The sequence below is a fragment of the Sparus aurata genome, chromosome 19, assembly GCF_900880675.1.
Source record: "Sparus aurata chromosome 19, fSpaAur1.1, whole genome shotgun sequence".
Classification (NCBI taxonomy): domain Eukaryota; kingdom Metazoa; phylum Chordata; class Actinopteri; order Spariformes; family Sparidae; genus Sparus; species Sparus aurata.
In genome coordinates this window covers 13,566,592-13,590,196 of record NC_044205.1, presented here as the reverse complement: position 1 = coordinate 13,590,196, position 23,605 = coordinate 13,566,592, and the positions used below count along the sequence as shown (strand labels likewise).

At 40.1% G+C, this 23,605-nt stretch overlaps 1 protein-coding gene across 4 annotated transcripts in view; it reads right to left on the bottom strand.

Annotated features, from left to right (window-relative positions):
* Positions 1 to 23,605, bottom strand: part of ctnnd2a (catenin (cadherin-associated protein), delta 2a) — a 271,445-nt gene that overhangs the window by 62,050 nt on the left and 185,790 nt on the right. For all 4 annotated transcript variants that reach the window (XM_030398742.1, XM_030398744.1, XM_030398743.1 and 1 more), the window contains 2 exons: positions 18,413 to 18,545; positions 5,241 to 5,454 (listed from right to left, as the gene is read on the bottom strand). In XM_030398742.1, coding sequence (XP_030254602.1) covers positions 5,241 to 5,454; positions 18,413 to 18,545 — 347 coding nt within the window. The remainder of the gene's footprint in view (positions 1 to 5,240; positions 5,455 to 18,412; positions 18,546 to 23,605) is intronic.

Below are 23,605 nucleotides of genomic sequence, written 5' to 3'. Positions count from 1 at the left end.
ACTTAACAAAGCCGTTAGCAGACAGTCTTTTGTATGCAATTTAACTTAAAAACCAACATGTGAAAGTGGTCAAAAACATTCTTGGTAGCAGGTTAACAGTTGACTTCCCTTTGAAATCCATTTTAAGACATTAGCAAAATGTGTACTTGTCTTCAGTTTTCAAGAATTAAAGACAACTCTAACTTAAGTGTTATGTTTGCATACATTCCTGCATTTTGAAAACGTGATTTCCTCTGCAACGATTTCTGAACTAAACAACCCTTTCAGCAGGACACAGCAGCTGCAGCAGGATCACGCCATGGTCCACTGCCTCAAGGTGAATCCACCAGAGGGAACGGCATCTCCTATTGACACCCAAAGCCTCTGCATCGACCAGACTTTTACTGACAAGCCCGGAAGCTTTGACTTCGCCCTATCTACCTCACGCTGAGACCCAGGAAGCCAATAAAAGCTTGTCTAAATTTAAACTTCAGAACCAACAGGGAAACAGGGTAAATTGTTGGGGCAAGATTTTTGCAGTAACCAAAAAAAGACGTATGGCTTGTCTCATTTCCCCAGACCTAAACAGACTCTTTAATCACAGAGAATAGGGACGTGCTCAGACAAAGCTGACAACGCAGAGGCAGTAATGAGGAGGCTGATTGGTTATGACTTCAGCACAGCCACTTTTTTGAGTCCAGCAGTTGAGGATTGTGTCTATTGATGTAATTTAAGTATGCATCACTGCCCCTGATGAACCTCTGGTGGTCACCAAGTGCCATTTGCTTGCTTTCAAATCATTTAGCTACCAATTAGTAATGAAGGTCAAGCTTTGGGAGGATTGCAATTTGGCACAGCAAAAGATCCAATGCCTTCCCTCTACATATCAGTGCAGAGGAGCTAGCAAGGGTTTGTTTTTTATGATACTAATTAACAGTTTTGTTATGGTATTTACAGCACTGGCCTCGGGAAGGACAAGGGAGGAGTTTTGACACATTCGGCTGATACGGTAGTTGCCAATCTCAACAATACACCACAGCATTTAGAGCTTCAGTCCAACAGCACTTTAACTACAGATGTCAGAGGAGGGGAGAATCTAATTTCATAATTTTCTCAAGGCCAAATATTCTTTCCTTCAGTTTTCTGGCCAGTACAATAATCTAAACCATCTTTCAAATACTTGGAAGAAATTCCTTCTCCTCCTGTACTCCTTGAAGATTTTTTTCATAGCCTGGTGTTCAAAGAATCATGGTCACAATAATTAATACCCATTATTGGACAATAACCATGAACATCAGCTAGCTGTGATCAGCTGTATTTAGAGTTTTGAAGTTTATATATTCAGTATAGTAACTTATTCTTCCTGCTATTACAATTAAAATAATCTGAGCAGACAAACAATGTATGACTGCACACATTCTTAGCAAGATGGACCCGTTTGATTAAAATTCTGTTGCAGCAAAAATAAAAAAGTAATTTTAAACATAGTTATCTTTAATTGTAACAAAAACACTTAAAGCACAGGCCTAATTGAATTACTGACTAATTACACAACAGTTTCAAGTGGTGAATTACAGCTCCAGCAGGGGGTTCCGTGGGACAAATGGGGACAGACTTCAAAATATGGCTGTAGTTGCATTAAAACAGTTGAAATATGTCTATGCTAAGTACCAGAGCAAACAGACAACAGGGTAAAATCATGCATGACACTGATTCACTCAGCCAGCAGCAGTGACAGCCAGACAGAGGAGGGCGATGACAGGAAGGTCCAGGGGAAGGAAAGATAGAATTACACATTGTGTGTGTATGTTTTTGCAAGAGGACTATTTATAAAAGTTAGAACTCAAATATGACGCAGTATGACTTACGGTGCATTTAATTCTTTGTTAATGTGCTTACGGACCTCACATGAATTCAAACTACAACTCCAAGCCTGACTGTCATCACTGACATGTAATTAAATGTGTTTTCTGTGTATTCTAATTCACATCTTCTTGCCTATTTTTAATACAACTGAAATGTATTTCACAGAGCAGCAGGATTTTGTACATAGAATAGGATGGGAATGTTTAGTTAGAAACCATTCTTCCCCCATTCTTATTGCGTTCTCTTTCTATATTCTTCTTTCTTCCCCCATTTAGTCCTCCTTCCTACTTACTATTGTTCTCTCATTTATAGTTCATTCTATCTTCTCTTCCTCACTGCCTTTCCTCTAACTGTATTTTACCATCTTTGATGTCAATAGCTGCTCTGACTGAAATAAGTAACAGCTTGCTTCCTTCTCCATCAACCGGTACAGTACTTCCCTAATTATCCTTTCCTTTCAAGATGTTTTTCCTGCCATTACCAACCTGTGACAGCGATGTCATTGAAAGGGTAGGGAAAATATAACACTTCATTCCCTCCTTCCTTCTCTGGCTGTTATCAGTATGCGAGGGGTCTGTGAAGGGAGACACAAACCTCCTTACTGGCTTCCTGGCTGTCATTGTTGTGTGTTTTCCCCAGAGAGCAAGTGACCTATGGGGATGCATCTCGGGATGGATGTGTGAGCGTGCATGTGCATGTGCATGCATGCGCTTGAAGATGAGCTTCATTCCCAGCAATGGAACAGTGGGCTCAGGGGTCAAATTGAACATGAGGGGGGCAGACCGACTTTAAATCAATATTCGGTGCATCCATGTGTTTCTGGTTGTCTGTTTGAGTCTCTGTGTGTATGAGTGAATGAGTGTAATTGCACATTATCTTTAGGAATGCCTGATCCTCTTGTTTGAGCACGAACATGTCTTTCTTATCTCATGGCTAACCTGGTACACCAAAGTGGGATATTGTCTGACGAAGAGTGAGAAATACTTGTAGTATAGCAAGTATAGATACACACACTGACGCAAATAGAAGGTCTGCATGCATATGGATAAAGTAGAGAGGGAAAAGTATGAAGAGGTGAGGGACTAATGGCAGAATTGTAAAAGAAATGTGAAGAAAAGAAGCAAGGACCTGCTCTCTTGTGTTTCTGACATGAAATGCCAGGGAGAACTGTTAATTACAATCTGCTAGGCTGCCATCATTCAGATCCCTGCCTAACACAGGTCACAGCTCACCCAATTTATATCTGGTAAATCTAAGCCAAATTTTATTTTGGTCTAAAGAAAAAAATGGTTTAAAAATGAAGCAATTGCTACAATAGGGCAAGTACAGTAATTAAGTTAAAAATCAACGATGGAGTCAATGGTTGAGTAAAATTAAAAAACAGTGACCGGCTTAGTTGTAACGGAGGTCTATGGTATTGGTTGGTAGTCTAACAAGGAATCTGCAGCACTCTGATGATAACAATAAAAATCAATAGACCAATGTGTTTTGACTCAGGAGAGTTGTCATCATGGTAAAGAATTATGTTGCAAAGAAAACAAGTGCTCTGTATAACACTCATCTGTACCTCATCACAATACAACTGCTAGAATATACTATCTCAGAGTCGTACAAGGAAATAAGGAACATATTCCCACTGGTTAATTTAACTTGTGACAACACCAGTGTTAGCAATTATACTGGACATTTTATGTCAGTAATTAATGCTTTATATCTGTTACTGCTAATGCAAACCGAACATTTCCGACTGTCCTACAGGTGAAACGTAGGTTGACTTTGCCAACCTCTCAGTGAAGTAACAAGCTCTTTTTCCCTCAGTAACATTAGGATACTGTTTAGTTTTGGAAACATTCCCCTTTTGCTAGACACTAGACACTTTCAGTTTATGATTCACTGTCTCTTCTGATTAAGTATTGGTTACAAAAGCAAAACAACAATAGTGACAATGGGCTAATTATGGTGTAAGACCAGTAGCACAGACTCTGCAAGCAAGCCCAATAGGTATCACAGATTTTTTACTTTTTTAGGCAGTCCTATGAGATATATGCCAAAACACACACGCACGCACACACACACACGCGCGCGCGCACACACACACACACGCACACACACACACACGCATTATTATTACCTGTCCTGAGGCTGTAGTGGCCAGTGTCATGCTGGAATAAAACTGTGGCTGCACATTTAGATTACATACATGCTTGAGGTGGAGTATGTTCATGAGTGTGAGCATCTGTGTGTCTGTGCCTTTGCCTGTGTTTGGTGCAGCACTAAAAAGCCTCTGGAAGAATATGTATATATATATATATATATATATAAAATCCTTGTGGGAGGCATATTGCAAACTATTCCAAGAGAAATGGAGATCAAATTATATCAGCTCATGTTACGTCTGTGAGCTAAGGTGGATGTTAAAATTTAATCCATAGATCTTTTGTCTACACAGATATGTGTATGCATCTCCACAATATGTACTGTACTTCTGAGTGCATACGTCTGTGCATTTGTGTGTGTGGCTGCCTTATTCATGCACCTCCAGTTCACTGGCTAACTTTTACTGCTCATGCCCTCAAGGTGAAACCAGGATTGACCAGTGATTACAAAACACCACACTTGCTGGACTCGACTTGAATGTGAGGTGGACACTTTTTGTGATGGTATGCATGCACCCACGCAGAAAATACAGAAATAAAGTTAAACAGCATTACAATTTAACCATTTGAAAAAAGAATGTTGAGAGGACACGAAGCGAAAAACTTCTTTGACACGATATATAAAAAACAAAAACTGCTGGCTGCCTCGCTGCTTCCTCTGCATTCTTATTCTCCTCCTGGCACATTGAGGAGAACTCTGATATTATATTAAATATTAGAGACATGTGATGGAGTTCAAGATGTACAGCCTTGGTTTCTGCAGAGTGAATAGTAACTTTGTCTGAGGAATATCTTTTCACTGAAAGGTATAAATTTCCTGTGAAGTTAAATCACTAAGCTAAAACTACAAACACTGTCAAGGCCAGTTTGGACTAGAATACACTGCAGCTATGCATATGTTAAAGTGTGTGTTTATTTCTTTATATGTGTGCATGCCTCATTTTGCATTAACTAAATAATGAATCAACATAAAAATCTAAATAAGAATCAATAAATAGTAGTATAAAAGTGTTCTTGCATTGTTTGAAACAAGTTTGAATTGTATTGGTTGGTTTTACAGAATTACATCAAATTACCCAGACATAGTGTGATCCTCACATCACCACATATCAAATCATATCCACAAACATACATACACACACTATTATAACCTCTCCTGAGGCCATAAAAGAAGAGCCATACAAGAAAATATCTGCAGCTACAGGGAGGTGAGGTGTGGGTTTGTCACAGATAGTGTACCTGTAACCAGCTCTCTGATTTCCACATCTCCAGTCTTCCTTAGCAGCCGGACCAAGGCAGGAATACCCCCGCAGTTCTTCAGAGCCACTTTGTTCTCATCATTGGCCTTGCCATACACCAGATTCCTCAGGGCGCCACAGGCGCTGCGGTGAACCTCGCTCATCCTGTGGTCCAGCAGGTCAACCAATAGCTGGATGCCTCCCTGTCTACGAATCTGAGGGTCAAAGAAAGCGTATCAAATAAAAAATGCATTTGTGCTTCTACTTAGTGAATATAACATACACAAAAAATAACAGTCTTCAAGGACCCACATAAATGCAAGTTCTCTAATATTCTAATATGCTTGAATTAAAATGGTCATCCACCTCAAGAAAATGTTGGTGAGGCCCCTTAGTTTATTTGTCTACTCAGGTAGTTACGTTGCTTGTATAGTGTCTGTGTGTGTGTGTGTGTGTGTATGTGTGTATGTGTGTGTGTGTGTGTGTGTGTGTGTATGTGTGTGTGTGTGTGTGTGTGGCCTTCAGTATCTGTCAGTCCTGGATATCAGATTAATGACCTGAACTTTCACAAAATTACATAAAATTACCATGATGATCGAAGCAATAGAGCTTTAACAAAACTACAATATGTTTCTGCCTGTTATCCCTGCCTGTTTGCTCTAAAAACATTTTCTAATATTCCATGTCTGTTTCTCCCTGCATTTTAAAACACACTTGGTCTGTTCCTGTATGTATGTCTCTCTGTTGTTGTGTGTCAATCCTCCCTTCGTTTGGCTTTTTTCTGTTGTCTGTTTCACATTTCCATACACGACCGTGCACATTACCACAGAATAATCCATTACTACAGACACTTTTGGCTTTTGGAATCCGAAAAGGAAAAGAGGTGGGAGGCACAGCTGCTTCTCAAAATAGACAACTGGTTCAATTGCTTTACATAACATCATTGGACTTTGCACCAGGGATAATGCTGCCGCTGTGTGTGATTTATTTTTGATGGAAACCGATAGTATAAAATCTAAACTTAAAATTAGGAGTGATTACATCAGAAACCAGATAGGCATTTGTGTAACGTGCAGGTAACTTTTTATTTACATTTTCTTAATGATTGAGTATTCATAGTTACAAATAAGGATCAAGAAACATTCAACTTAAACATGTATAAACTTTAAAATATACTGAACATCTAAATCATATAAATACAAATACATATAGAAATTGTGAGTTAAAAAATAATGCTTGAGATTTGTCACACTGCCCATAACTGATATATTTCAACAAAACACAACTTTTTCACCTCTGGTAGCACCATTTCATTCTCTATTAAACTCCAGAACATTACCTTTCACTGTGAAACGTTAACTTATAATAATTTTTTAGTCTCCTGGCTCATATGACGTAAAGCCAAGAATATTTTCAAGAAAGGTGTCAACACCCTTAATGGCAGACTCTTCAAGATGTATGAATGTTTTTGTAGACATGCCTGTCACAAAAAAAAAAAGAGGAAGAAAATTCAAGAATTATATCCAAGATATTGACCAGTGGACTAAATTTTCTGTAGTTGGCAGTGGAGATTTTCGTCCGATCTCCAAACTATTCAGTATGAATGTAACCACCTCCTCTCCTTTGAGTGTATTTGTATCACTGTATTTTCTATGTAAGTACACACATAAGCATACACAGAGATAAACAAACCAATCAGTGTAGATGTATGACAATATCCTGATTCTGTGAGAAGACAAAGTAGTCAGGACCGTTAACGCAGTCGGGACAGCAATAAGGGCAGTCTGGTGTTACACATTATGCCTTCCCCCTATGGTGTTACACAAAATGCTTTCCCCCCAAGGGTGCAACACATTGCCTTCTCCCCATGCTGGTGATGTTTAAACTCTCCCACACGGCATCTTCACTGCAGGGATCTTCATCAGCCTTAGGGGGCCGAAGAGCTTAAAGCATCCTGTGTTTAGTCCATTCGACAGGGGTGTAGTACTAATCACCACTAACAGGCTGCTGTGATCACCAGGAGACTAGTTGCAACATGGATAAAGCAACTAGTGTGTCTGTGTGAGAGAGAAAGAGCAAGACAGTGTTCCTGTCTTTCACGCTTCCACTTGTTTTTAATCTCTGAAGTACTGCAACAGGCAAAGTTACTCAGCCAGATAACCGAAGAAAAAAAAAATCTTTCACAGTTAACTGTGTAATCAGGCTTCTTGAAACCCTCTTTTATTTTTCTGCATTCTATCCCCCAAACCTGGGACATTAAGTACTGGCACTAATTTGTACTGTCTGTTTCATTGTGAAATACCAGATGGGTGGAGTTTACCATACAGACAAGATGACAGGAACAGTAAAGTGCAGGAAATACACTTCCAAGCCTTTTCCTGTGATTATGTCTGGCACTCACTGTTTAGTCTCCAGTGGAAACCTCACACATCTGGCTAAGAAAAGAACCATAAGCACCTACAAGTACAGTTTTAGTCATATTTTTTCATCGTGAAAACATAAAAATGATAAATGTGGGTGGGGAGAGGAGATGAGGGTGAAAGGAGTGAAAGGAGGAGAAGAAAGCACAAGAAAGTGATGGAGGGCAGAGAGAGGATGGAGGTGTTTGACGACACAGCAGGAGTTTATCGAGCAAAATGACTTTGCTTATCTATTCAATTAAAGCGGATTAAGGGGTGCTTTGAATGGTAAACTAACCTTGCTCCATTGGCCACACAATTTCCTTAACCTGATTTGCTGTCCCTCCTATGCCTCTGGTCCTCACCTCTGCTCCTCTCCTCCTGCCTCTGCTCCCCTTTTCCCGCTCCCGTACTGATCTCTGCTCCTCTCCCATCTCCTCTTTATGCTTGTGTCACAGTTAATCTGTTATTCCATAAAAGCCATAGAGCTATTACTTCATATTGCCTCTGAGCTACCTACAAGGCTTGCCAATACCTCTGCACTGCCTCTTTTCCTCTATTCCATGTAAAGAAGATTAGAAGCGCAGATTGATTTCTCTTTGTCTCCCGCTGTTCCACGGCGGCCACGGCTATTGGTAACCCATAGCGACAGCATTGCCGTGGTAACAGTTAGCAGTGGTGACAGCTGCGATTGTAGGAATCAGAGGTGCTGCCGGCGTTAAAGCTGGCAGTGGGATACACTGGTGACAAATACCTGGGACGGTAGCATGTGAAGCCTAACAAGTGTGTTTGAGTCACTTGCCACATATGGAATGTCGACACTAATCAGCAGCACACTGAAGACGCTTCACTGCTTGCATGTGAGTGAAGAGACAGAGTCAAGATGTGTCACAGTGTCCAACCTTCAATGCATGTACACACTCTGGCAGCATACACACACACAAGGGCTTTTGTTTTTTTTATCTGACATTTAGCCTAGGGCTAACTGCATTTCAGAGCCTTTCAACCTTCGGCTAATTGAGTTCTTGGCCCTAGGCTACAAGTCCCCTCTGGAGCATTCTGAACTGGGCCAAACATGGCATTAACTTATGGGTACCTAATATAGTTCTGAGGCAGGGGAACAGCTAATTTTGCAGCAGTATCAACAGCAAGATTTCCAACTTTGAAAATCCACCTTATTAAATGGACTAGAGGCTCTACCCAGTTGTTTGAAGAGAATTCAACAGAGAAAACACAAACCACCACAGTTTACAGGAGGAGAATGAGAGCGTGCTTAATAATCCCAACTTGTGAGTGTGTATGTGTTGTTTATTGGCTGTTCCCCTGTAGTATTCTATCAACACATTGTTCACATTTGCGGCATTAACTTTTATTCCGCTTCTGAAGGGGAGCAAACCAGACAATGCTTGAGAACCACTGTACTAACATATGACCACTGACACAGATGTAGACCCATTTCAAAGGCTATCGCTACACTAATATACAAAAAACAAAGACAAACATCACTAACAGAAGAGGTTTTTCTTCTCCTGAAATGTGCCTGTATATGTCAAAAAATATAAAAAGCAGTTCAAGTATTTTAAGTTAAACAAATCATTGATGAAATACTCAGCATATTGTTGCCAGCAGTGAAAAAGTTACTGCTTCAGCACTCACACAAATCTTATACAGTGATTAGAGTGGAAAATTGTACATACAGTTTGCAATGTGTATTTGCTAAGGATTATTTGCTGTATTTTCTTTTATTTCTTGCTGATGTCTGTTGAACAGATAATCACAGCTTGTAGTTGTTACGGTTCACGGTCTACAAATGTAAAACTAGATTATTTACCATTTTGACTTTACCTCAGTGGTTGTCTCCAATAAAAAACAGCAAAACTGTGAGAACCAGCAGGAGGAAAGAAAGTGTTGGATGCTAAGTAGCTAACTTCCTGCCAAGTCAACACCAGTAGACAGACAGACCTTTGTACAATATGCCATATTCCTCTGCATGTCCATTTCCCTAATCGTTTTGTTATTTTATTATTATTATAATTCATAGCATCTGTGTGTACAGAATGTACATGTACAGTATGTTCATTCATACAGAGATATCTACATATTTAATTGTTTTAATTTCCTTCCATATTTTTCATGATTAGGGTAATTGTCGTTGTGCTTTGGCAACGTAAGTAAAATGTAATGCCAACAAAGCCTACTCAGTTGAATTACAGTATACCGTAATTCTAACTGCAACCAAATCTAATCTAGCCTCCAGTATCCAGAGGATCCCTGTATTTATAATATGTGTTTCAATCAAGCAAGTCTGCTGTAAAAAAGAAAAGAAAAGAAACAAAAATGTAAAGTGTCATAAAAAAGGTGGGAGGAGGAGAAATCAAGATAATCAATATCAAAGTAAAGTGGGAGAGGTGTGAGCTAAACAAAATGGATATGTGTAAGAGAGGACGGGGTGTCTGTGTGTTTGTGTGTGTGTGTGTGTGTGTGTGTGTGTGTGTGTGTGTGTGTGTGTGTGTGACACAGAGTCAGGGGGCACGTTCCTCTCCCTTCAACCGGTCTGTTGGATAAATGGATATCGACAAGGCTGCTACCCAAAATGAATTACTGATGTGACTGAACTTTAGTCTGACACAGTGTGTGTTGGTGTGCCTAAAGGGGATGCATGAGCTGACATGTCAGTAGGCTCGTACTGTGTGTGTGCGTGTGTGTGTGTGTGTGCGTGCCCCAGAGTTTGTGTGTGTGTGTGTTTGTGTGTGTGCAAAGTACAGGTAACTGTTTGCACATGTGCATGTTTATGTGTGTGTCTGTGGGTATGGTATGTGAGTATATGTCTAGAGCAGCAATAAATGATGCTGAAGATGAATTTGCCAAGCTGCCTCTGTGGTCAACTGTAATCTGAGCTGAGGCCAGACCTCCATCTGCCCTAACAGACACACACACACACACACACACACACACACACACACACACACAACACACAACACACACACGTAATACCTTTTCTTGCAATTTATACCTGGAGACAAGAACCGTGGCCTTCAACAGGGGGTCCGCGAGCATCAGGGCCCTACAGAGTTACTGCTGTGCGGCCACCACATTACTCATTGATAAAATAATTTGTATTACTTAAATTTGAATCTAAAATCCTATCTGCAAAGATGAAATAAAATAAAAATAATACACAATACTGTCTACCATTGATTCCTCATGCAACTCATGTGAGCAAACTAACATAACTGTAAATCACTGTGCACCACATATCCATAGTAGTCTGCTAACTATGTACACATTGAAACCCATTGGACAGCTTTCAGTGTTGTTATCAGAAGGGTACAGGTATTCTTTTGACCTCAGGGTTTTCCCTGCCATTATACGGCTTAGGCGTGGCGCCCAAGCATTTTTGCCTCCCGCCTAAGCAGGGTTCTCCCCAGACGGTGGAACAGCGGCGCTACGCCGCTATACCGCTAGGTCAGCACTCCGCGCGTGACGGTGACGAGTGTCAGTTGATGACTGTCTGTCCGTGTCTCTCTCGCCCCAAAAAGAAGGTAAGTCCCCACAATATGAGTAACATATAACATCACGCTCACACATTTTCATTCTGTCTCTTTGTTTCTGTTCACCTGAATGTTCTCTGCCATATGTAAAGACACAAGACACAAATGCATGTCTGCACATGGCCTTGAATTCACATGTTCCCACACACAGACACACACCATTTAAAAAACACACATGTACTCTAACATACCCAAATGAAACAGCTAAAGCAAACACATACACACTTTTGTTATCCAGAGACAAATTGCTGCTTAATCATCTCTCTCCATACTTCCCCAAACTCCCAGACTGCATTCTTGTTACCTGATAACAAGATAACGGAAAGTAATATTCCCTTATTTTCTTCTTCACTCCATTTCTCTCTCTATTCCTCTGTCACTCTCTCTCTATCATCTGTCTCTGTTTGTGTCTCTCCCCCTCTCTTTGGCCCTGCAGAGTATCACTTTAGCGATGAATAGCAGCGATGTTGTCGCTGAATTTAGCTGCTCAGTGTGTCCCCTGCCATCTGTGTCTGTCTGGCTGACTGAAAATAAGAGACTTCTTTAGATCAGTGCTTATAACAAATAGGTGCCATCTAAAATCATAATGGGTGTTTGGTGAGATGGCCCATCTAATATATAAAAAATACATAAAATTGGAAATCTGCTTTTATTTTTATCACAAGAAAAATCTAAACTGTTTGATAGTTATTGTTTCATTAAATAATACAAATAAAAAAAAAAAAGAAGATGGCTAGTAAGCATGTAGTCGGGTCTAAAATCACAGGAAATGACAGCTTATTGCTTGACGATATGAAAGAGTTTTAAGTCAATATCTAATATCACAAAACAAAATAACCATTATTTGATTTGATTTTAAGGTAATTGTCTTGAAAGATTAGATGTGACATCTCTGATTTATCGAATGACAAAAATTGATGAATAAATAATGAATATAAACATATGTGAATAACCATCAAAAGCTGTGTTTTTTCTCTGTGTTCAAAGGGCATCTACACAAGCCAGATATTTTCTGAACAATCCAAGACAGAGCTGTTAAAAGACAAGAAGGAGCAGGGGCACTGCGGGGCACAACCACAGCATGTGACCCATAAAAGGAAAACAAAGTTCCCGGCACAAAGGAGCTCATTGTACTTTTAAAACATCCTCTGTATGGTCTGCCAAATTTTAGCTGTCAGGTAATGTGCAAATGAAATGCATATTAAACTACTGCTGTCTAAGGTGATTCCAGGTAACTACGCACTACTTTTCTAATGTGTGATATGTGAACATTAAAAATCTCTCGAAGGCTATGTGACATTAAAATATCTGACACATATCATGTGTCACACATTTAACACTGAGTTAAAAATGTTTTAAAAATCAAGAGAATAGACAGTATAGGGAAAAGTAGAGGTGGTTAAATTAAATAGCAACAGGAAGTGCAACATGCAGCAAAATCCTGGAACTATTAATCTGTTTTGCAGTCAAAGTAACCAATTAATTTGATTTCCCTTGCAAAAAAAACACACATTTAAACTAGCTTTATGCCCATCCCTGATCCTGTTCTTCACACTTCTCTACTAACTTACTGAAATGATGCTAACTGATGCCAAGAAAAGTTAAACATAGCCTTTATATCCATATAGAATATATAGAATATCCATATTAAATATCATTGGATGCACATTTTATGTGAAGTAAACAGCGAAAACCACATTGATAAAAAAAAATTAAAATCAAAAAGAAGGACTCTGTTCTTAGTGTTTGTAATCTTGGTAGTCAAAATCAATGGAAGAATTGTTACTGAATTATCACACAACCCCGTCAAGTGAAGCCCTACTTGTCCATAGAAATACAGCCAACAAGCAGCTCACTGAAGAAAAAAAGGTAAGAACAGTTTGTAAATAGAAGATTAATTTGAAGTGGGATTAATCTAATAACAATCATTTTGGGCTTCCTCTCTGCCTCAAAATTAATATATAATTTATGGCCTGGTGGTAGCAACAAGAGTAAAAGAAGTTACTCTGTTACTCTTCAACTCTGAAATTAGGTGAAGGTGACAAAATAATAAAGCTGTCACAGCCTTGAACATCAACCACACTTTGAACCAGACTTTTTCTGTTATCACATTAAGCATGTACATTGAGGGAACATCAATAGATAAGATAGATGGATAGATAAAACCATCTACCCTTCACAGAATCTCTTATTAAACTTTCTTTTGAATTTCCTTTTCTTGAAATTTAATGAATACTGCCAGATATAAAGAAGATCTGAGAAAAAAAATGTCAACAAGAGTCAGGATGTTCCTAAATGTACTCCTTCATTAATGTGACTGCTTTACTGCACATACAGTTAGGTCCATATATATATTTGGACACTGACAGAAGTTTTGTTTTTTTACCTGTTTAATTAAACATATTCCAATTATAGCTATATGGACATGGACATAAAGACAGACTTTCAGCTTTCATTTGAGGGTATCCACATTCAAATTGGATAAAGGGTTTAGGAGTTTAAAAGGGACCAAAAGTAATTGGACAATTGACTCAAAGGCTATTTCATGGGCAGTTGTGGGCAATTCCTCCATTATGTCATTATCAATTAAGCATATAAAAGGAGAGGAGTTGTTTTGAGGTGTGGTGCTTGTATTTGGAAGATTTTGCTGTGAAGACAACATGCAGTCAAAGGAGCTCTCCATGCAGGTGAAACAAACTATCCAAGTGAACAACACTCTCCAGGAGGCGTATCAATGTCCAAGTCTAACATTAAGAGAAGACTGCATGAAAGTCAATAGAGAGGGCTCACTGCACGGTGCAAGCCACTCATGAATAGAAAGGCTAGATTGGACTTTTCTAAAAAACATCTAAAAAAGCCATCACAGTTCTGGAAGAACTTTCTATGGAAAGATTAAACTAAGATCATGCTCTACCAGAATGATGGCAAGAAAAAAGTATGGAAAAGGCGTGGTACAGCTCACGATTCAAAGCATACCACATCATCTGTAAAACACGGCAGAGGCAGTGTGATGGCTTGGGCATGCATGGCTGCCAGTGGCACTGGGTCACTAGCGTTTATTGATGATGTGACACAGGACAGAAGCAGCTGGATGAAGTCTGAGGTGTTCAGAGACATACTGTCTGCTTAAATCCAGCCAAATGCAGCCAAACTAATTGGGCGGCGTTTCATAATACAGATGGACAATGACCCAAAACATACAGCCAAAGCAACCCAGGAGTTTATTAAAGTGAAGAAGTGGAATATTCTTGAATGGCCAAGTCAGTCACCTGATCTCAACCCAATTGAGCATGCATTTCACTTGTTAAAGACTAAACTTCATAAAGGCCCACAAACAGCAACTGAAAACCACTGCAGTAAAGGCATGGCAGAGCATTAAAAAGGAGGAAACCCAGTGTCAGGTGATGTCCATGACTTCAAGACTTCAGGCAGTCATTGCCAGCGAAGGGTTTTCAACCAAGTATTAGAAATGAACATTTTATGTTCAGTTGAAATGAAGGGATTGTGTTTAAAAAATGCTTTAGTTCCACACATTTCTTATGCAATCTTTTTGTTCAACCCACTGAATTAAAGCTGAAAGTCTGCACTTCAACTGCATCTGAATTGTTTCGTTTACATTTCATTGTGGTAATGTACAGAACCAAAATTAGAAAAACTTTGTCTCTGTCCAAATATTTATGGACCTAACTGTACATGTATGTGTGTTTCTGCCCCTTAGGCCCTTTTTACATACATGATAAAGGGTAATGCGATAAAAGGTCCTAATACGATAAAAGGTCCTGCTGAGTTTTAAAACACCTTAGTAACAAAATGAAGGAAACCTGAAGAATCTACTGTATCTTCACTCTCAACAGTGACCAGAACCAAATAAATGCTAAACTAAAGAAATGGATTTTTAAAATGGAGAAAATAAAAAGAAGCACTGTTGATAACAGTTCGGGGTTTGTTACTTTGTTCCATGGGTAACACAGATTTAAAATAAACAGAAATTAATTTTCCCACCACGGTAATATGCAGCATCAAAACCATGAGTTATATTGCCTCAGCCTAACAAAGGGATCTTTAACCAAGCTAATATCCTGTATCTTACGCATGCCAGGTTTAGACTACATAGTATTTTTGTTTGTTAAGATGCTCACTGTGTCAGAATAGATGATTATGGTCTCATGAATGCTTGCCATGTCTTAGCTGAGAGACATGACAGATGAGACTTTGCTCCAGGATCAATCATTGCTTGCAGACTTTCAAACAAGCATGAATGTCACTGGGAGGCGGTGCTAGAGACCAGATGAGACGGACTTCGGTGAACAACACTGTTAAAAAACCAACAAGGATGAAAGCCTAGCAAATAAAGAAAAAAACAAGACAGTTCCATCTCCCGGCACTCATAACATCATCCTCTTTCGCTTTGCCACATTAACAGTTGTGCACAAAACATCATTTTGTGTTCCTATTGGTCAACACTTGAAACACATAGTACATCTTTTATTTTTTTGTAGGGATGTTGTGGGGTGTCCCAGATGCGGCCATAGTCGCCATCCACTTTGACACACTGCATGAGATAAAACAATAGATTGTCTCACCTGATGCACATTGTCATTCTTGGCCTGACCCTAACCCTAACACCCTATGTCAGCTATGATCATCAAGTTTATTTTTGTTTAAAAAAAAACAACCTAACACCCTATGTCAGCTATGATCATCAAGTTTATTTTTGTTTAAAAAAAATCCCCAACTTTCTGAGAGAATGCACGGTCAGAGGGGTTGTTAAGGTTAATATGTTAGTCTATTCTGCCTGACTCACTGATCTGTTATCTAGCTGAGGTCTGTGCAAGTTAGTATGTGAGTTTTGATAAATCCATGCTGCTATCCGTGGTGCTGAAGTAGCAGATGGATTTGTAATTGTGGCCATTTCTGTTTCTGATCAAAAATATGTTGTGAAGTATATACAACAAATACTCAACTCTGTTTTGCATTGTAGCCTATACCTAAACTGTAAGAGGATCATACAGACACAATGCTGCCTGTAGTATTCCTATAATACCTCTATGATCATTCAGTAGCATCTGTTGTGCTGAAAATACACCCACAAAAAAATAGCCACCTCTGTAACTAACTGTTTTACAGGTGACATGTCAACCTGGTGTAACCTGGGAGTGGATGTGACCAAGGAAATTAACCTGCACTGACCACAGGACACTCTCATGTCTGTAACATAAATTAAAGTGACCCTGCTTGTAGTGTATTGTGTGAACATGAGAAAACCCTGCCTGAATAAACTCAGTCCAGAGGATAAAATGTTTACTTACTCATCACTTTAATACACAGTTACACAACGATAAACGTAGGAGGGAGAGAAGGTAGATGTGTGGATAAAATGGAATTGTAGAATTAGAGATGTCATAGTGAAAGTGTCCTAAAAAGATGTCCTTTTCAAGCTATAAATTAGTGGGTGTACATGTGTGAGTTAGTGGTGTTGCAGAAACAGACTGTGTGGCAGTGTGTGCATGTCAATATATGCATTCTTTTTTATTTTACCGGATGCAAATTTTTGTAAATAGTGATAGACAGCACATTGGTTCATGAGCAAAGACAATCAAGCAGACTGATGAAGCAGGCTAAAGCATCCACTGTCAATACATTGTTGCTATTTCGTCTATTGTTGGACACCTCCATTCAGGCAATCATTACACCCATTACAAAAGACATGAGCACTTAGGTTTCTTTCAGAGCTGTGTGGCTGACGGAGTGGGAGGGGAATGAAGTGTGATGTTTTTGTGTCTGTGTCTGTGTGTGTCTTTGTTTGTGTGGGCGGATAAGTGGGTCAGTGTGAATAAAAATTAGCAGTGTCTCTATGTTTACATTGTTTAATTGCCTGCATTGACAGATAGGTAATATTATTTTTTTTTTCCGTTTGCCTGTGTTCCTTTGTAATTGTATGTGAGTGAGCATTTTAGCAATGTGGTATCACTTTTCAATAAGGTTAGAGTAGCAGCTATTGACTGACTCTACTGAAATTAATTTCTGGAAGGAAAAAAAAGTCAATGTCTTCACCAGCATGTACTGGTAAATTGATTCTGAGAGGAGGAGAGGTGTGTGTGTGTGTGTGTATGTGTGTGTGCGTGTTGAGGGCACTTGAAGAAAGAGAAAAAGAAAAGACTTGGGTTTGGATGGAGTGTATCTGCATGTGCCATTGCTTTAGAGCATTACTAGCCTCATTTAAGTCTTTATTAGAGAGTTCCAAAGGGGCTTGCCTTCAAAATTGCTTCTGAGAGACAAACCCCTGTCTTTGGGACTAATTTAACTTCGCTGGCGCTATAGTTGCAGCTCAATAAAAGACAGAACAAGATAGAAGCAATCTTTATCATGTAGAACATCAGTGTGGAACGTGTTAGTCAATGCACTATTTCTCTTAAGGAAAATGCAAAACAGCTGAAGCTGCATTAAACTCTCACTATCTGTACGCCTGACTTAGTGTTGAGTAAAACTCAAAAAATATAAAATTACTTTTATAAATGTGCTGCTGAATTACATTTTAATGAATGTAATAACAAAACATAATAACGCAATCAGTGAAACAACCTACTAAATCAATGTTATACTACAATAATACGTCTCTCACGTTGTATTTTAATGACCCCCCCGTTGTTTAAACTGCACATCTCTAGGAAAATTGTGTATTGTCTGTGGTATGCGGGAGTTACGCACTTTCTAATATCAGCTTATGCATGGGAAAATGCGTATGCATGGGTTTTGTGCATACACAACATTTGTACATTCAGCCCTGAATACTCACATAACACTGAAAAAACACACAGAACCACACACACCAGTGTTTCCCACAGACTGCAAAGCAATTGGTGGGGGTAGCGCTTACTGCGTTGGATGGGGCCTAGGGATACAAAACTTTCATGAACTCGTGACTTTCACTAGCCAACTGCACCAAATATCAAACTTCCACGTTATTGTTTCAACGGATGATGTTGTTTTTATGGAGACACACATTGCGCACGGAGGGGAGGGGCTGTTTGTGTGAGACGTGTGAGTGACAGAGACACGGAGAAGAGCAGGAAAAAGAAATGCAGCAGAATGGATATGCTGCGTTTTTAAGTAGTGCTAAGAAAAAAGCCCAAAAAAGAAACACAAATGTGGCGGTCGGTCTTGACTCTGTGGCACACCACCACAAATTAGTCAAAGTGTGGGAAACACACAAAGATACAAACCTCAGCTTTGATCTTGTTGTCTCCGAAGCAGAGATGTTGTAGGTAGGCAGCAGCATTGGACTGCACTGATGGGAACTGGTGCTGTAACATCTGGATCACCTCTGGCAGCTCCGGATCTCTCCACCCAAACTCTCTGCAGAGAGACAGAAAGAGACACTTAGATTCCTGCAGCACTTGAATAAAGCATCTGGCCGGAACACAGGAAGATTACCTGAAAGTTGTCCAATAAATTCAGAGACTCTCTCCCCAACATACCCAGAACTACACGTATTCACACTTTCACTGATATTGTTTCATTGTACACACAGAGTAAGAGGGACAGATAAAAAGAGAGCATAAAAATAACAGATTTAAATGTCAAAAATCCACTGTTTTGTTTTCATATGGAAGAGAGCTTAAGAGGTTAAGCAAAACAGTTGGACAGAAGCAATGCAAATCATACACTGAATGCCCAATTTTCCAAAACATTGTAATCTCCACTCATCCAAGGTACAGGAAATGACAGCATGTGAAGATGAGGCCAACAGGTTAAGGAGGCATCCAGGAACACTTTTGCAAATGAATGTGGAATAATCTGGCTCAAACTGTGTCACTAAGAGTTGGGTTTTCATTGAAGAACAAAACAATGTTTCTTTGAATGTCTTTCAATTCCCTATAGCTGGATGATTCAACATATTGTGCGCTTATAAAAGCTTTACCACTGTATTTGAAAGGTTGCCACAATGTCTGATAAACACGACAGTGTCTCTTACAAAGCTCCAAGGACAAACGCATCACAGCATTGTCTGTTACTCTGACTGGCATGTGGTTTCAGGTGAAATACACAGTGCAAAGCAAGAAAAAAAAAGACGATTGAGAGGAATGTTTAGAAGCAAGTGGTTGGCAAAAATGAGACTCCTAGAGATTACCATGTCGAGGTGAGGGCGGTCTGAATTATGATGGTGGTGTGAGTTATGATACTTTCTACCAGTGTTGTGCCTGAACGCGTTCAATGAACGATCGTTCTTGAACTCGTTTATATTTTGGGCGAACGTGAACTGAATGTACTGTATTTCTGCCTGGTGAACGTTATTGTGAACGCGTTCATTCTGGCGTTTGTGAAAGGCGCGTTCTCACAGTTTAACTTCGTTCAAGACAGTGCCAGATTTCCACCGAGCCTTCCAGGCGAAAACCGGCTAAAACACATCGTGAACAGGTAGCGAAAAAACACCCCATCTGGCTGGTGTGTATTAAAAGGACGCTGGACGAGAGTTTTGTGCACGCAACTCGCTTTACTTCCGTCAAAACGAAACTTAACTAGTTCAGACAGAAACAGCTGCATACCAAACATGCAGTGAGGCATTACCAAACGAACACAGATTAATTCGTCCTGGACGGACATAACATTGACAATACCAGCCACCACAGAGTCGCAACGCCCCATGCGTCATCAACATGTGAAGCATGGAGGCAAAAACAAATGAAGGCAGCAGCACTACCTCAGACTGTGCCTCCACCATTAATACACCATCTATGATTGATGATATGTATGATTACTTAAAACTTTTTTATGAAAAGGTCAGTCATGATCCAGATGGGAAAAATCTGACCTTTTTGTGTAAACTTTGCCCGCCGGGTTTCAAGAAGCAACTCCATACATCAACAACGTCAACAGCGAACCTGAAACGGCACATTGTACTAAAGCACCCGGCGAGCCTTTCAAGGTCTGTGCGAGTGAATGAAAAATCAAAAGACAAGGCAACAGCGAGCCAAAACAAATCCTCTACCACCCAAATCACATTAACGGTGTACAGTAGCGGCTCCGTTGTCTTCATCTCCCAGCCGCAGCTGGACAACCTTCTTTGCAGTATATTGTGGGAGAGCTGCAGTTTCAGTGTTAAAACTGATAGAACAATTGCTGTCTGTGGTTCTAAATGGGCTGTGGCAACAATTTAGAAAAATAATAGCTCGCAGCAACATATTGAAAAAAAAAGAACTATGAACTAGTTCATTTTTGGAACTGTGAACTTGGTTCAAAATTTTGAATTATGAACTATGAACTGAACTAGTTCATTTTAACATTTGTGAACTGAACTTTGAACTAGTTCATGTAGAAAGTGAACCTTCCCAACACTGCTTTCTACCATTAGGAGTTTACACTTCTATATGCACACTGGACAAAGTGAAATAAATGTTTTGTCCCTTGGCAATACCTAGGAAATTGTCTCCTTTATTGTATTATCCCCTGCTGATAATTGTTTTGCCACAGTCCCTCAAATGAGGAAATTATGAGTGCACAGGAAAGTGTGGGTGATTGTGCGTGTCTCCACAATGTACTGCAATACTTTCTCCAACTACCACTCTGTAAACTGCTTCTCTGTTTCTTGCTCTCTCTCTCTTGCTCACACTGCTTTCAAAAAACTGTCAACTCTCAATAAGATCTGAAGAAAACCTATGTTGAAATTTTGCGGCTCCCATCGATTGTGGTGTTTGAGGATTGATTTTGTTGTTTCTGCCTTCATGCTCACTGTTCTGTGCCAAAAAGCAGCTCACTGTAATCCCCATCAAGCTATCATGAAAAACGCTGATTTATTTTGCCCGCTAGCTCAGTTTCCCCACACATGAAAATGTGGTAAATATGGGACAATTGACCTGCCTGGAGTGTTAAAATTGATGGGGTGGAGGATTGTGCGCGTGTGTCTGAAGTTTTCGCAGCAGAAAATGAAGCCTCGACACCACGCTCTCATCTCTGCTGGATCAGGCGAATGCGCTCTATGAAACATCTGTGAAAAGCAGAGCGTTCACGGGGAGTAAACATGGCTCTCAAAGATAAAGCAAGCTCCAGTGTGGACGGCTCTTTATCTGCCGAATGATAAGTGTTCATTCAGCCATAAAGCGGGACTGAAGGAGGGAGGTAGAGGAGAGATAGAGACAGGGAAGAAGAGGGAGGGATTCCCAAGGCATTTAGGGGATTTAGGAGGAGAGACCCTCAAACAACACTCCTTAAATCACACAGCCAGATACCATCAGGGCAGTTTGTTTGTTTATATGTGTGTGAGTGAGTGTGTGTGTGTGTGTGTGTGTGTGTGTGTGTGTGTGTGTGTGTGGCAAGATTAAGATAAGATCATGATGTGTGTTTATGTGGACACAATTGCCTCACTGCCTGTTTGTCCCTGTGTGGGTTTGTGTCTGTCAGTGTGTGCATGTGCACGTATTTGCAAGTGTTTTCATGTTAATCTGTGTCTGTAATTTAGTGTATGTATCTATCTGACGATGATGTAATGTGCATGACTGTCTATGTGTGTGTTTGAGTGCGTGAATGTGTGTGTGTGTGTCATCCATTGCCTGCAGCCTCCCAGCTCTGTCAGTGTAGTTAATAGAAAGCAGAGTGATCTGCTGATAAGATAAGCATCATGGCTCGCCATTAATTAAAAAGCCCTGGTAAGGAGAGAGATAGAGTTAGACACAGAGGGAGAATGAGAATGAGGAAAGAGAGCAATTGAAGGCAACTGCAGTTACAATGGGCAAGAGAAAGCTGGTAGGAGGCAGAAAAATAAAAAAAAGGTTTGGGAAAGAGGAAAACAACCTCAGATGAGATGCCAGTCATGTCAACACAGGTGCTAATGAGAACTACAGCCCTTGTAGACGCACCGCTAGGCGACAAGCCAATGACGTGAAACAGCGGGATGCGCACAGAAAGAGATGCAGCCCGCGAAAAGGAGAAGTGATCAAAGAGGCATTGCCAACAAAACTGCAGGGTTCACACTAAATACCCACACAGCTTTTGAGGAATCTGCGACACAATATGCTGCCGTTTATGTGCCATATTCTTTATGATACTTAATTATTTTATGCCTCACCGCGTGGTAATATATACCCCACAGAACAATTTGTTGACTTGCCTTTTTCAAACCTGAGCTGCATGTTCCTGATATGACACAACGGTAGGCATGAGAATAAATTAGGTGCCACAGCTGCCGTACAGAGCTCTGTGTTCCTGGTTAGATGGGTTACTTTGGCATATCTTGAGGCATGCGGAGGCGTGATGCAGCGAAATACTTTCGGTGAAAACACTAGGTAAGGCAGAAACGCACTCTGACATACTGAGAATAAAGGCAGGTGGCATGGGGGTTGGTGCAGGAGGGAGGGTGAAGGCAGAGACAGACTGATATAACTGGGACAGGAGAAAAGACCGCTGTGTGATGCTAGGGCTTTGATGCAGGCTCGCATGCATGCCCGCACGCCCGCACAGGAGGGAGGTGAAATGTGATGGAAGGGTACAACATATGAAAATGCAAAGATTATCAAAGGATTTCTTTCTTTTCATAAAATCTCCTCTCATATCCCCCTCTTTTCATGCCCAGGTCTCATGGGGACAGAAATCCCACCGTGACTCATTTACAGTAGAGACACATTTATAAACAATATCCTGACTGATTGGGTGTATACAGAAACAAACACAATAATGATAACTAGGGCAGCAGCTATCAAATATTTTTAGAATCGAGTATTCTACCGATTATCCCATCGATTAATCGAGTAATCTAATAAAAATAATTTTGCATTATAAAACAACAATACCAAATACACCGAAAATGACAGGCCTGTTAAATAGACTAAGCAATCGGCTTTTATTTCTGAAAAAAAACATACAGGTATTCATTCCAACTATTCCTAAAACCGGGAGTAAGGGTGCGTGAGGGAGAGTGAGAGAGACGAGATGAGTGTGTGTGTGTGTGTGTGTGTTTGTGTGTGTGTGTGTGTGGAGTTATTTGGTGTAGGCTATTACTCTCTTGCAATTTAACATGAATTCGTTTCCACATCTTAACATGATATCTAGTCATACCAACATCAGGCTACAGCCTCCACAAATACCATACGCTCTAACAAGCCATGCTAGGCTATGTTAAATTAGCTAACATCAATGTGTTTACGTCAGCTTGTGTCAGCAACGCTTGTTGAGCTGGTGTTAACAACTGGATTCTTTCGGTTCAGATGTTGAATCATTGTTGACGTGCTGTTGCGGTGCGCCAGTTCTGCTTTGCAGTAGACCGTGGCACTTTGTTATCTTCATTTTTACGTGTGAAAGGATCCCAAACTTTGGACATTCTCTGTCTTTTACGGATGGCTTCTTGGCTCTCCGCCATCGTGCAAACTCAATTCTGAATGTAGTGGTGTGTGTCCGCAATAACAGTCCGTGTGAAAAAATGATCC